Source organism: Cololabis saira, chromosome 10 (assembly GCF_033807715.1).
Source record: "Cololabis saira isolate AMF1-May2022 chromosome 10, fColSai1.1, whole genome shotgun sequence".
Classification (NCBI taxonomy): domain Eukaryota; kingdom Metazoa; phylum Chordata; class Actinopteri; order Beloniformes; family Belonidae; genus Cololabis; species Cololabis saira.
Window position 1 is genome coordinate 373,339 of NC_084596.1, and position 14,363 is coordinate 387,701.

The window sequence follows — 14,363 nt, forward strand, 5'->3', positions numbered from 1 at the left end:
CTCCGCACACACACGATTGCTGTTCGTGTTTTGGTTGGCTCCGTGCCGGTTTCGTGTTTTGTTTGTGGTTTTTTGTTGCAGATTTCCAGTGCTTGACGTGTGTCTCCGTGTGTTCCTGCTTCCTGGATTGGCAGTGGATGTCGTCACCCCCCCCCCCCTTTGTATGTGTATATTTATGTATGTGTACGCATATGTATGCGTATATATATGTATATATATTACATATAGTAATAATGCACATATATACCCCTTTGGTTTCTACCGTCATGGTATCAATCATTAATGTGTGCAGACAAGGTAAAAAAAAAAAAAAAAAAAAAAAGCTTCTCAACGTCTGGATGAAAAACAGGTGGAAACGTTGATATCAAGTCTTTATTAACACAAAAACAGCTGACAAACATCCGCCTGTGCAGAAAGAAGTCCAGGTTGCCATGGCGACCGCCTCGGCCTCCGCGGCAGCGCCACCTTCAGGTTGCCGTGGCGACCACCTCACGGCAGCGCCACCTTCAGGTTGCCATGGCGACCAGCAGAACCCCTCAGCTCCGGCGGCCCCAGGTGGCCGTGGCGACCACCCCCAGGTTGCCGTGGCGACCAGCAGAGCCCCCTCAGCTCCTCTCCGGGGGCTCCAGGTCCTCGGGGGGGAAGCTGAAGGGCTTGTCGCAGCCCATCAGGTGGTTGTAGTCCTGGGGGAGCTGGAACAGGTCCGGGTTGCCGTGGCGACCACCTCCAGGTTGCCGTGGCGACCAGCAGAGCCCCAGGTTGCCATGGCGACCAGCAGAGCCCCAGGTTGCCGTGGCGACCAGCAGAGCCCCTCAGCTCCTCTCCGGGGGCTCCAGGTTGCCGTGGCGACCAGCAGAGCCCCTCAGCTCCTCTCCGGGGGCTCCAGGTTGCCGTGGCGACCAGCAGAGCCCCTCAGCTCCTCTCCGGGGGCTCCAGGTCCTCGGGGGGGAAGCTGAAGGGCTTGTCGTAGCCCATCAGGTGGTTGTAGTCCTGGGGGAGCTGGAACAGGTCCGGGTTCACCAGGTAGCCCGCCCCGCCGGCGTAGAAGCTGGTGAACATGCGGCTGACGGCCGGGACCCGGACCCGGTCTTGGTGGAAGACGCGGCGGCGCTCCGTCAGCAGCACGCTGCAGGTGACGGCGGTGTAGGTGTCGCGGGCCGGGTGGTGGTACAGACGCAGCACGTAGCCGCGCGTCACCAGGTGCAGCAGCACCGGCGTCAGGAAGGTGAAGAAGCCCACGACGGTGATGAAGGTGGCCTGCAGGGCCGGACTCTGGACCCCCAGACCCGTCTGCAGCAGGATCTGGGGCAGCAGGGCCAGGCTGGCGGCGCTGGTGGAGTAGGAGAACAGCTTCACCCCTGGAGACGGGGGGGAAAGGGGAGAAACCCGTTAAAACCCCTGGAAACAGCACAGGAAACCCCTGGAAACAGCACTGGAAACAGGACAGGAAACCCCGTTAAAACCCCTGGAGACAAGGTGGGAAACCCCGTTAAAACCCCTGGAAACACCACAGGAAACCCTGTTAAAACCCCTGGAAACAGCACAGGAAACCCCGTTAAAACCAGAGAACAGCTTCACCCCTGGAGAAAGGGGGGAAACCCCGTTAAAACCCCTGAAAACAGGACATGAAACCCCGTTAAAACCCCGTTAAAACCCCTGGAAACACCACAGGAAACCCCGTTAAAACCAGAGAACAGCTTCACCCCTGGAGACGAGGGGGAAACCCCGTTAAAACCCTGTTAAAACCCCTGGAAACAGGAAGGGAAACCCCGTTAAAACCCTGTTAAAACCAGAGAACAGCTTCACCCCTGGAGACGAGGGGGGAAACCCTGTTAAAACCCCGTTAAAACTCTGTTAAAACCCCTGGAAACACCACAGGAAACCCTGTTAAAACCTAGGACCAGGAACCCAGACTGGAACCCTCCTGGGGACCAGGAACCCCTAATGGACCCCTACGGACCTAACGGACCCCTAACGGACCAGGAACCCCTACGGACCTCGGACGCTGCCTGCCAGGTTCCCGGTGTAGATCAGGTTCCCGTCGTCTCCGTTGGACGTTGAGGACAGAAGACGAGGAGTTGGACGGACAGACGGACGGACAGACGGGACCTGGAACATAAACATAAATACAGGACTGTAAGAATAATAATAATAATAATAATAATAATAATTTAGTATGCAGTATATCCCTGTTTTTATGGCATTAATCACATGCACTCAACACCAGGGGCGGGAGGGGGTCCCACATCACCCGCGCTCCCTCACCGGCCTGGGATAGGTGGGTCGGGATTCCCGGGCCTGGCGGGGCTCGCCGTGCAGCCTGGGGTGCCTTCTGGCGGTGCTGGACCCCCCCGGGGAGGGGGAAACGGTGCGTGATTGTGTGTCTGGGCGCCCCTCTGGTCTTGGAGGGCCACTTCGTGGGGGGCGGGTGCGCCTGCCCGCGTCGGCGGCCGGGGCGGCTCTGTCTCTCCGGGCAGGTTGGCCCCCTGCCGGGTGGGGGTCGTTGGCCTGAAGGGTGGGGGCCTCCTGGCCGCGTGTCCGGCCCGGACCGGGTGGCCGGGGATTGCCTGGGTCGCGGTCCGCCGCCGCGGGATCCCTGGCTGCTTCTTCCCGCGCCGTGGGGGCCCCGCCCGCGGGCCCCCTCGGCCGCCGCCGGGGAGGGGGGTCCTCGCAGGCGGTGGGTTGCCTCCCTCCTACTTCTCCCCTCTGTGGGGTTGCTGGTGGCCTGGGTTCCGGGCTCTTCCGTGTCGGCCTCTGGTCTCGCGGGTGGCGGGGTTGCTCCCCCCCCTCCCCCACTATAGATACACTTCAGGTAGAGCTTTGTTTGGTTTATTACACACACACACACACACACACACACACACACACACACACACACACACACACACACACACACACACACACACACACACACACACACTTATGGTGCGGGTATGGTTCTGCGTCACACACACGCAGAGCACACGGCGCACCCGTGACGCCGTCACGAATCGTTCAGAGTTCTCCGTCTCTCCATTTGGTCGCGGTGCAGTACCCCCCGCGGCCACTAGTTAGCGATCTTTTTCTGAATGGTTTATCCGAATTTTTCCGGTCATAGTAAATCAAAGAGATAAGGACAACTATTGTGCAAAAAACAAAAACAAAAAAAATCACACATAAACGAAGAAAAAAGCCCTGGAAGTTCACTACTGCTTCAAACCGGAAACCGGAAATGCTTCGCTTTCAAACGAACCAATCACAGCCCTCTCGGTCTGCGTGTGGTCGGCGTCTCCTCGACGCGTAGTTACAATTTTCGGGAGGTGCACGTCACTGACGGCGCATGTGACGGCGTGTCCTCTGCGTGTACAAAAACCACACGCCGTAGACACGGCGTCGTTTTGACGCAGAAGCATAATTCAGCCTTAAGTCACACGCTGTTCGGATGTTTTAGGTTTGCCCTCCGAATGGGCGGCAGGCAGCACACAAATGGCAACAACTCGTGCTTCTATTTGTTGGTTTTTTATTTTCCACAAATTGCACAGGTTATAAACCTGAGGAAACAAATAATATAATCAGAATATAATAAAGAATATAATAATTCATCAGAATAGATCATCAGAAATGAGAATGTATTTAACTATTATAAAGGCTTTCCCACAATAAAGTATCCTATTATGCATTTACTTAATGTAAAGAAATATTCTTTATCCCAAACAAACATTCAATCATTTTAAATAATTAAATAATGATAAACATTTTAACTCAGTATTATTTTAGAAAACCCATTAATCATTAATTCAGAAACCTAGAAACCTAGTAACATTTCATCAATGCAAATCCATTTAAACTTTATTTAATTTAGACTATATACTATGCCAATCAAACATAACATAACAATTTATTTTTACTACAATTGTTATTATTTATTTATTTTCATAGTTATTTATTTTATATATATATATGTAATAATTATTATTATCATCATTCGATTTGATTTTAAATGTTACATGCTGAACAATGATAGCAATAATCATGTCAAACAATTGAACTTTCTTGCATGTTTCCATGCGCGGCGATTCCAAACTACATTTCCCACAATGCCTAGCGTTGGTGACGTCACAGAGCTACTCGCGAGCCCCGGAAGGAGGCAGAATCAAACGCTGTTATGAATGAAAGTTTACAAACACCGACAGCGCAACAATGCAACACCAAACGGGAACAATCACAACACCTTTCAAACGGATTATACAGATCAAAACGCTACAAGGCTATGAGAGCAATCAGCAGTTTGGAAAGGTAAGAACAAGTACACATACCGATGGCTTGTGAGCTCCTGTCATGTCAACGTTCGGTCCATCAATGATAGCCTACCGTGGACTCCATTCATAACCAGCTCAGCATAGACTGCGCACGCGCACACACTGCATCCATTGCACACGGCCAAAAAGCAGCAAAACCACTCCTCTGAACACATGATTAGAATATTGTTTTTGTTCTCCCGTTAAATAAACTATAATGTTAATGGTTTTAATCAAGAATATAATATGAATTAATCAGTTTTTTAAATCTTCAAGGCCAAAATCTTAACACCTCCCACTTGGCCGAGTGATCAAAGATCCAAAGAGGCCACATAACCATACTTGCGGAACTTCAACTTAAAGTCCAACCTTCATAGGTATAAGCTAAACTAAGAATCTTTTTTTTTTTTTTTTTTTTTTTTTTTTTTTCAAAGTCTCAAGCACAACTTAACTAGGGAGGTAGATTCCACCACCTTTCCTCCCACTGAGTGTAGGTTTTCCCTTGAACCACTCAGCCGCCTCCCAGGGTTACCCGCTAACTAAACAGTTCACAGAGTCTTTTGGGTACCCGTGGTGAGGACTTAGTTTACCTCTTTCTGGTCTTCAACAGGAATCAGTACCACCAGCCGTCGTACATCTCTCCGAAGGACGATGGTCGTGGGTAGAGTACAGTCTGTCTCCCGGGCTCTGGATACATAGGGGGCAGGAAGTCCTAGGCAGGTTGTCACATCTGCGTCCCGGACAACCCCTTTCGCGTCCGGATACGTTGAGACGATGCGTCCGAGCCGGAATTGTCCTCTCAGGGCGTTCTGGTCTGCGATCCAAACCAGATCTCCAATCTTGACGCTCCGCTCTGTTCGATGCCACTTGTGCCGGATAAACAAGTTTGGGCCTGCTAGCTCGCTCCACTTTGCCCAGAACTTGTCAACACCAGCTTGGACAGCCCTCAACCTGCGCCAGGGGTGGGTTTCCACGTCGATCCCGTGCATGTCTCCTCCTTGACCGGTGCGTCCTAGGATAAGGGAGTTGGGAGTCAGGTACTCCACTGTGTCCTCTTGCTCCTGTGCCTTGGCATCGATGGGCCGCTCGTTGGTTAAGTTGGCAGCTGAGTAGAGGAGGGTCTGGAACTCCCCCCAGGTGTAGCAGCCTGTTGTTCCGCCAAGGCTGTTAAGAGCTCTCTTGATCAGTTTGACAGCCGCCTCTGCTGCTCCATTCCTGTGGGGCGAGTCAGCTGGATGAAAGTCCCACTGCCATGCAGTACCGTTTTTTCCTGCCACATTCTTGACCGATGCCCTCTGTAGACAGGCGAGGTACCTGTGTAGTTCTTTTAGTGCCGGCTTAGCACCCACAAAGTTTGTGCCTCTGTCTGACCATAACTTCCTGGGGTGCCCCCTCAGCGCAGTGAATCGGGAGAAAGCCTGAAGGAAGCTCTCGGAAGAGAGGTCGTCAACGAGATCAGCGTGGACAGCCCTGGAAGCCATGCAGCAATACACGACTCCCCAGACTTTTTTCTTGGTTCTTTTCTTTACGGCGTCCCTCACCTCGAAGGGGCCGAAAAGGTCCAGTGTGGTATATTCGAAAGGATTTGCTCTGCTGGTACGCTCTAGAGGGAGGTCACTCATTACTTGCTGGCACAGCTTGGCTCTTTGCTTTTTGCAAGTGATGCACTCATTAACCACCTTCTTGACAGTCCTTCTCCCTTGTACCACCCAGGCTTTTCTTCTTGTGCGCAGCAATGTGGCTGCAACGCCTTCATGATTTGTCTCATGAGCTTCTCGAGCCAGCAACGTCCCTAGCCATGATTTGAAGGGAATCAAAGGTACGGCTACTCTGTCTTCATTCCAAGACTGGACTCTCCCGCCGCAATGGAGGAGACCGGTGTTGCGGTCTCTAGCCACAACTAGGCGGTTCAGAGTTGTGTCTCGAAAGTCTACACCGGCTTGAGCTGCAATGGCCAGGTCTTGGAAAGCCAGTGATCTTTCTTGTGCAGAGAGTTCAGACATCCTCGCCTCCCACTTTGCAGACTCTGAGGCTTGGTCTAGTTTATTCAGCCAGGATTCTGCCGCTCTTCTGACCCAGGCTACAGTACTACATAGTTTTGACAAGCTACTGAACCGTTTGGGCTCAACAAGTCGCACAAGACCCAAGGCCCAGGGTTTCCTCTCCAGTCTCTCTGCCGATGGAGTGGGACCTTGGTCTTTTGGTGATGAAATGTCTCCCATGTTTGTTCCAGAGTCAGTGCTTGAGGGATCTGAGGCCTTCTGTGACTGAGCCCTTGTGACGACAGCCGAGAACGCCTTTCTCTGCAGTCTTTTGATGTCATCAGCGACATTGGTCAGGATTTCACTGGCCATCTCCACAGGCCACTCAGATTCAGGCAATCTCAGGAATTCTGGACCTTGTTGCCACTCTGACTCTTGGTCGAGCTCCTCGGGACTTGCTCCCCTTGTGAGGATGTCTGCTATATTGTGGTTTCCATCAACCCACTTCCAGTCTTCTACTGGTCCAGCCATTTGGATCTCTCCAATTCGGTTGGCGAAAAAAGTCTGATAGCCATAACTATCCTTTTGTATTGCTCCCAGGATAGTTTGGCTATCCACTAGGTGGACCCAGTGTGTGACTTTGATGCGGCAATGCTTTTCAAAGTATTTCTTCAGACGAACTGCGAAGACAGCGCCGCATAGCTCGGCTTTAATCACGTCCCCTTTCTGGTCGAGGGGAGTCAGTTTGGCCTTTGACTCAACCAACCTTATGATGACCCCATCTTGTGTCTCCCAACGAAGGTAAAGCACAGCACCATAGGAAGCCTCACTCCCATCTGAGAATGTGACTCCTACTGGTTGGCCTTTTGCTCCGAGAGGTGTGAGGCTTCTCTCAAACTTGATTTGGCCAAGTCGCACGTACTCCTCGAACAGTCTAATGGAAGCCTCTCTCAGTTTTGGTGAGAGTGGGTCATCCCAGGTGTCTTTAGTTGGGTTGCTTGCTTCTTGGTAGGACTGCCTCACGAGCATGGCTCCTTTCTGCTTAGCAGGCGTGGCAAGTCCAATGGGGTCGTAGAACCCAGCGACCTGGCTTAGTAGGACTCGACGGGTCAAGGGGTCTGGAGTGTTACTTCTGACTTCACCTTCATGTAAATCAATTCCCGTCCTCATCTTCCCTCGCTTCTTTGAGAAGTTGATAGATGTCATTATCCGAAGCGTGTCAGACTCTGGTTCGTAACCGACTCCTAGCGCCTTGCTCTCCTCTTCACTCATCTGGTTGGGTAGCACCAGAGTTTTGGGCGCAGTCACAATTGTCTTGTCAATGGAGTTGGCTGCAGTTCCTGACCTCCCACTTTGACCAGAGAAGAGCCACGGTTTCAGGGAGAAGCCTCCAGCTTTTAAGATCTCTTCGACCCCTGTGGTGATCTTCTCTAGTGTCTTGATGTTATCGTGGGATGTCAATATGTCATCGACATAACTGTCTTCTACCAAAACTCTGCGTTCTTCCTCCATGGCCGTGAACTGGGGCAGGTTTGCCGTTTCTCTCATGGCTACCTGAGCAATGCACCCAGCAGGTTTATCACCGATGTTGACTCTCACAATGGCGAAGACTTCGATTTCATCCTCTGGGTTGTCTCTCCAGAGGAATCGATGTAGGTGGACTTCCTTGTCTTTCAGCCACACTGAGTTATACATTTTGCGCACGTCACCTAGTGCAGCGCACAACCCAGTTCTGAACCTCAGAAGGACTCCTCTTATTGGATTCAGGACGTCCGGTCCCTTGTGTAGAAGGTCATTCAAACTCACCCCCAGGAACTCTTGGCTACTGTTCCACACGATTCTCACGGGGGTGGTTGAAGAGTGAGGATTTGGAGCGACAAGATGGCTTATGTACCAGCGCGGTCCCTCCCAGTTGTCGAGTTCCTCTTCAGTGAGTTTAGTGGCAGCTCCCCTTGATACCATCTCGCGGATCTGCTCTTTGTACGCAGCCTTCCACTCGGGATCCCTCTCAAGACGTTTCTCTGTGTTGCGGAAAGTTGCCTCCACTGCACGTCTGTTGTCAGGAAGCGTTGCAGGGTCTCCTTTCCAGGGGTAGGATGCGTCCCAATGAGGGGATTCACTGTGCTTGTCTGCTTGGACATAGGTAAGGCATCCTTTGATCTTCTCAAGGTCTCTTTCCTCTCCTAGAGTCATTTCTTTGCCTCCAGGGGGACATCTCCCGCACTTGCATCCACCACATTGAGGGACGCATGCAGCGCCGACACTGTCCCACTTGAACCAGTCAATCAGGTCTTTGTTCGTAGCAGCTGCCGTACTGCGGACAACTGGCACTCGAGCTCCTGTCTGGACATGGTTAGGAGCCTCAAGGATCTCTCTGTAGGCCCCTGAGGCGGTCCTCATTGTTCGTGCGAAGTGAGTTTCAGACCTGTGTACTGCTAGGTCTATCACTTCGAAGAGGTCAGGATGACTTCCACCGACCGTTTTCCCCAGGGGACCGTCCCAAAGGACGAGATCTCCCTCGATTTGAACAGGCTGTGGAACCAAGCGACCCTCTCGATGACTAATCAGCAGGTCAATCTTCTCAGGGCGGACCAAGTCATTTGCTCTGACATTTGGGAAGAATTTTTGCAGTTGCTGTGGCGTGACTGCCTGGTTGACCTGAGCAATGCTTTCCAAGCCATAACAGAGGAGCTTGTGCTCCGCCACTGTCCCTTTGGGAGTCTTTACTCGTAGTCTCAGGGAGTACCTTTTGGTAGCGACTGTCTTCTCCATTCCTCCAACACCTTGTACAAACAACTTGATGTTTTCACCTTTTAGCTGTAGACGTTCTGCTGCTTCGTGTGAGATGTAATTTGTATCTGATGCAAGATCAATCAACGTGCCGATCAGTTGGCCTGAGTTCGTAGTGGCCTTGAGTAGCATCATAACAACTGGGTACTCTCTTGGTTCACTTTCGGTGCTGCTGCACACGGTCGTCGAGATTTTGTTCGAGAAAGCTTCTTTGAACTCTGCTATCATTTCAGGGGGAAGTTTTGACATTAGTTCCTCCTGTTTCTCTGTCAGTCCCAGTCCCTTTTTCTCTGCTTTTGCACCACTCTTCTTGTCTTTGTTGGTCTGTGGGATTGGGCAGAGCAAATAGTTGTGGTCTGAAGATCCCCTTTTACGGCAGTCCTCCTTTGAGCAGAGAAACCTTTGAGTGCAGCTGCTGTCTTCACCATGCACACGTAAACACTTGAAGCATGATCCAGACCTTCTCAGCTGAGCCTTCTTGCTCGACAAGTTCATCTTCTTGAAGACTTTGCAGGCAAACAGTCTCCCACCATGCTCCTCGTCTCCACAAGCGATGCACGAGCTTGGATGAGAGTCTTTTGGGGTGTTTCCAGACGTAGCTTTGGTAAAAGCTTTCCTCTCTTTATTCTTTTCCTTCCATTTCTCAGGATATTCAGGTGAACTAAGCTGCAGCTGCTCCAACTCCTCGAGAATGTCCTCCTGCTTTCTTAGGTACTGCAGTAGGCAATCAAAGTGGTTGCGTGATGAGAACCCGCTCGCAGGGTCACTCTTATGTGTTAGCCACTTTTCCTTCATGGAGTCGGGCAGCTTGCTCTCAATAGACTGTGCCACCACCCGAGTCTTCACAGCATCTTCCTCCCCCAGTACTTGGAGATCACGCAGCGCTCTCTCCACAGCCTGGATCAATTCGATCGTCTTCCTAGGGTTGTTGCCCTTTACAGGAGGAAGTCCGTGAACCTCTCTTGAGATGAGCAGCACAATCCTAGGCTTGTTCCCGTACTTGTTGTCTAGTAGTCTGAACACGTCGTCAGTGGATCCGCAGCTTGACAGCACAAGGTCTCTCTTGACTTTCTCATCCAGGCTGCCTAGGAGATGGAATTTCCTCACATTGTCCAACCCATATGGGTTTCCAAGCTGCTGAAGATCCTCCCACTCAGCTTTCCACCGGTAGTAATCTCTTAAGTTACCGGAAAACATGGGTAGGCGTGCTCTCTCTAGAGTGATGTGGGGCTTGAAGTTGTAGGCCCCAGGAGGCGTGCCAGAACCAGCTTGCAGTGCGGTTGAGATGGTAAGTCGTGAGCTTGACTGAGCACCATGGGGCAGATTTGAGGGCATAGTTTGAAAGCCTTGAGGCTGCATGTCGTGGACAGGGGTTTGAGTCTCTGTTTGGACAGGCGGGTCAGGGTCTGGGTGAGCCGTCGTGGGCTGCTCAATGGCGTTGCCCTGCATTTTGTCCTGGTTTTTATCCTCAACATCTGGCTCCGCCTGCTTTTTGTCCTCCTCCTCGTCGTCCTCGTCCCGACTCCAGCCACGCCACGCCCACCTGTCTGACAGGTTTTCCTGTCTTCTCTTCAGTTTCCTGGTTCGGTTCCTTGCCTCAGTCAACTTGGGTCTCGGAACACAGTCCATCCATTCATTGACTAATCTAGTGCATTCAAAGATCTCCCGTTCCAGTTCTCTAATTCCCAGCTCGCGATCCCTCCGATTCAACTGCTGGTAGTCTGATGCCTCGGCCTGGTCCATGGCTAATTCAGCCTCTTCAACGAGGGTGTTAAAAGCCTGTTCTGCGAACCTGGTCCAGAAGCTTCTTTTGAGTACGTCTTCGGTTTCATCAAATTTCTGGTCGCACTGAGTCGTTTTCTCGTCGACATCCTCCGCTTTCTTTGTAGCGTCGTCATCCTCCATTTCTCTCAGGGCTGTGGCATAATCAAACCCTGCATCTCGGACTCTTGTGTACTCCACTTTAAGGGTTCTCCATTCGCCCCTTAGTTCATTTTCACTAAGAGCATTTGCCCTGGAGATGAGATGATTAGCTCTTTTAGTAAAAGCGGTTTGGGCTGCAGTACGCTTCAGCTTCAGCTTCTCCAGCTCCTGGGCTGCGTCCGCCATCTTGTTTCCTCTTGCGTTGACTTTCAAGCTTTATGCCGACTGGGCAGTCCTCTTGTCAGGCTGTTTCTCCTCTTCTTGGCTGTAGCTTATTTTGTCTTGCAGGTTAGCAGATGAGCAGCAGTCCTCAGGGAAGGACTGGCTGTCCGGGCTTGGTCCTCTCCACAGGACCGGGCCGCGGTTTATAACTGTTCGGATGTTTTAGGTTTGCCCTCCGAATGGGCGGCAGGCAGCACACAAATGGCAACAACTCGTGCTTCTATTTGTTGGTTTTTTATTTTCCACAAATTGCACAGGTTATAAACCTGAGGAAACAAATAATATAATCAGAATATAATAAAGAATATAATAATTCATCAGAATAGATCATCAGAAATGAGAATGTATTTAACTATTATAAAGGCTTTCCCACAATAAAGTATCCTATTATGCATTTACTTAATGTAAAGAAATATTCTTTATCCCAAACAAACATTCAATCATTTTAAATAATTAAATAATGATAAACATTTTAACTCAGTATTATTTTAGAAAACCCATTAATCATTAATTCAGAAACCTAGAAACCTAGTAACATTTCATCAATGCAAATCCATTTAAACTTTATTTAATTTAGACTATATACTATGCCAATCAAACATAACATAACAATTTATTTTTACTACAATTGTTATTATTTATTTATTTTCATAGTTATTTATTTTATATATATATATGTAATAATTATTATTATCATCATTCGATTTGATTTTAAATGTTACATGCTGAACAATGATAGCAATAATCATGTCAAACAATTGAACTTTCTTGCATGTTTCCATGCGCGGCGATTCCAAACTACATTTCCCACAATGCCTAGCGTTGGTGACGTCACAGAGCTACTCGCGAGCCCCGGAAGGAGGCAGAATCAAACGCTGTTATGAATGAAAGTTTACAAACACCGACAGCGCAACAATGCAACACCAAACGGGAACAATCACAACACCTTTCAAACGGATTATACAGATCAAAACGCTACAAGGCTATGAGAGCAATCAGCAGTTTGGAAAGGTAAGAACAAGTACACATACCGATGGCTTGTGAGCTCCTGTCATGTCAACGTTCGGTCCATCAATGATAGCCTACCGTGGACTCCATTCATAACCAGCTCAGCATAGACTGCGCACGCGCACACACTGCATCCATTGCACACGGCCAAAAAGCAGCAAAACCACTCCTCTGAACACATGATTAGAATATTGTTTTTGTTCTCCCGTTAAATAAACTATAATGTTAATGGTTTTAATCAAGAATATAATATGAATTAATCAGTTTTTTAAATCTTCAAGGCCAAAATCTTAACACACGCATATACACACACACACACACACATGATCATATACATACACACACACACACAGACATACACACTGGCTTGTTCACCTGCATGCTGGCTCTCTAGTTTTTGGGTTTAGGTAGCGGTAGCGATAGCTTAGCTCAGACTTAGCTCAGACTGCAATCAGATCTTAAGATTTAGGTCGATTGCTATTACTGTTTTGGTTGGCTCCGTGCCGGTTTCGTGCTTTGTTTGTGGTTTTTTGTTGCAGATTTCCAGTGCTTGACGTGTGTTTCCGTGTGTTCCTGCTTCCTGGATTGGCAGTGGATGTCGTCAGCCACCCCCCCCCCCCCCAAAAAAAAAAAAAAATCACTGGGTTTGTATGTGTATATTTATGTATGTGTACGCATATGTATGCGTATATATATATATATATATGTATATATATTAAATATAGTAATAATGCACATATATATACTTTTGGTTTCTACCATCATGGTATCAATCATTAATATGTGTGCAGACAAGGGGACGAGAAAAAAAAAAAAAAAAAGTATGCAGTATACAGTACATACTGATGCAGTATACAGTACATACTCAGGTGTGTACAGGTGTGTAGATAATAACCCAGGTGTGTAGATAATAACCCAGGTGTGTACAGGTGTGTAGATAATAACCCAGGTGTGTAGATAATAACCCAGGTGTGTAGATAATAACTCAGGTGTGTAGATAATAACTCAGGTGTGTACAGGTGTGTAGATAATAACCCAGGTGTGTAGATACTAACCCAGTTGTGTACAGGTGTGTAGATAATAACTCAGGTGTGTAGATAATAACCCAGGTGTGTACAGGTGTGTAGATAATAACCCAGGTGTGTACAGGTGTGTAGATAATAACTCAGGTGTGTACAGGTGTGTAGATAATAACCCAGGTGTGTAGATAATAACCCAGGTGTGTACAGGTGTGTAGATAATAACCCAGGTGTGTAGATAATAACCCAGGTGTGTACAGGTGTGTAGATAATAACTCAGGTGTGTAGATAATAACTCAGGTGTGTAGATAATAACTCAGGTGTGTAGATAATAACTCAGGTGTGTAGATAATAACTCAGGTGTGTACAGGTGTGTAGATAATAACTCAGGTGTGTACAGGTGTGTAGATAATAACCCAGGTGTGTACAGGTGTGTAGATAATAACTCAGGTGTGTAGATAATAACTCAGGTGTGTACAGGTGTGTAGATAATAACCCAGGTGTGCACAGGTGTTAGTAGATATTAACCAGGTGTGTACAGGTGTGTAGATAATAACTCAGGTGTGTACAGGTGTGTAGATAATAACCCAGGTGTGTAGATAATAACCCAGGTGTGTACAGGTGTTAGTAGATATTAACCAGGTGTGTACAGGTGTGTAGATAATAACTCAGGTGTGTACAGGTGTGTAGATAATAACTCAGGTGTGTACAGGTGTGTAGATAATAACTCAGGTGTGTACAGGTGTGTAGATAATAACTCAGGTGTGTACAGGTGTGTAGATAATAACTCAGGTGTGTAGATAATAACTCAGGTGTGTACAGGTGTGTATAAAACCTCACCTGTCTCCAGCTGAGCACGGCTCTCCTGTGCGCGTGCGCGCCTGTGCACCACGCCAGCGAGTGCAGCGCATGCGCGGCCCCGCGGGTCGGCGGTCCTGCAGGGGACAGAACCGGTCCCGGTCCCAGAACCAGACCCGGACCCGGACCCGGACCCGGACCCCTGGACCGGAGCAGCAGCCTCGGAACCAGAACCAGACCCGGTCCGGACGCTCCGAGCCGCAGCAGCATGTTTGATCCGGTTTGATCCGAGTGACCGACAGAGACTCTTCCTGCTGCTTCTTCTTCTGCACTTTCCTGCTCCG

The 14,363-nt window shown here is 49.2% G+C and overlaps 2 protein-coding genes across 3 annotated transcripts in view; one reads left to right on the plus strand and one right to left on the minus strand.

Annotated features, from left to right (window-relative positions):
• LOC133451729 (NACHT, LRR and PYD domains-containing protein 3-like) overlaps window positions 1-14,363 on the plus strand; it is a 135,089-nt gene that overhangs the window by 49,752 nt on the left and 70,974 nt on the right. The gene's annotated exons all lie outside the window — the stretch shown is intronic.
• Window positions 355-14,362, minus strand: tmem70 (transmembrane protein 70). 2 transcript variants are annotated; one of them, XR_009783210.1, is made up of 4 exons: window positions 14,062-14,362; window positions 1,998-2,109; window positions 837-1,358; window positions 355-758 (listed from the first exon to the last, which is right to left on the minus strand). XR_009783210.1 is itself a non-coding variant. In XM_061730909.1 (3 exons), exons 1-3 carry the CDS (start codon window positions 14,287-14,289, stop codon window positions 913-915), a joined length of 786 nt encoding a protein of 261 aa, XP_061586893.1. In that variant the 5' UTR covers window positions 14,290-14,362; the 3' UTR covers window positions 355-912. The 2 variants fall into 2 exon arrangements, 1 of the variants encoding a protein (XP_061586893.1); XM_061730909.1 differs by having other exon boundaries at window positions 355-1,358.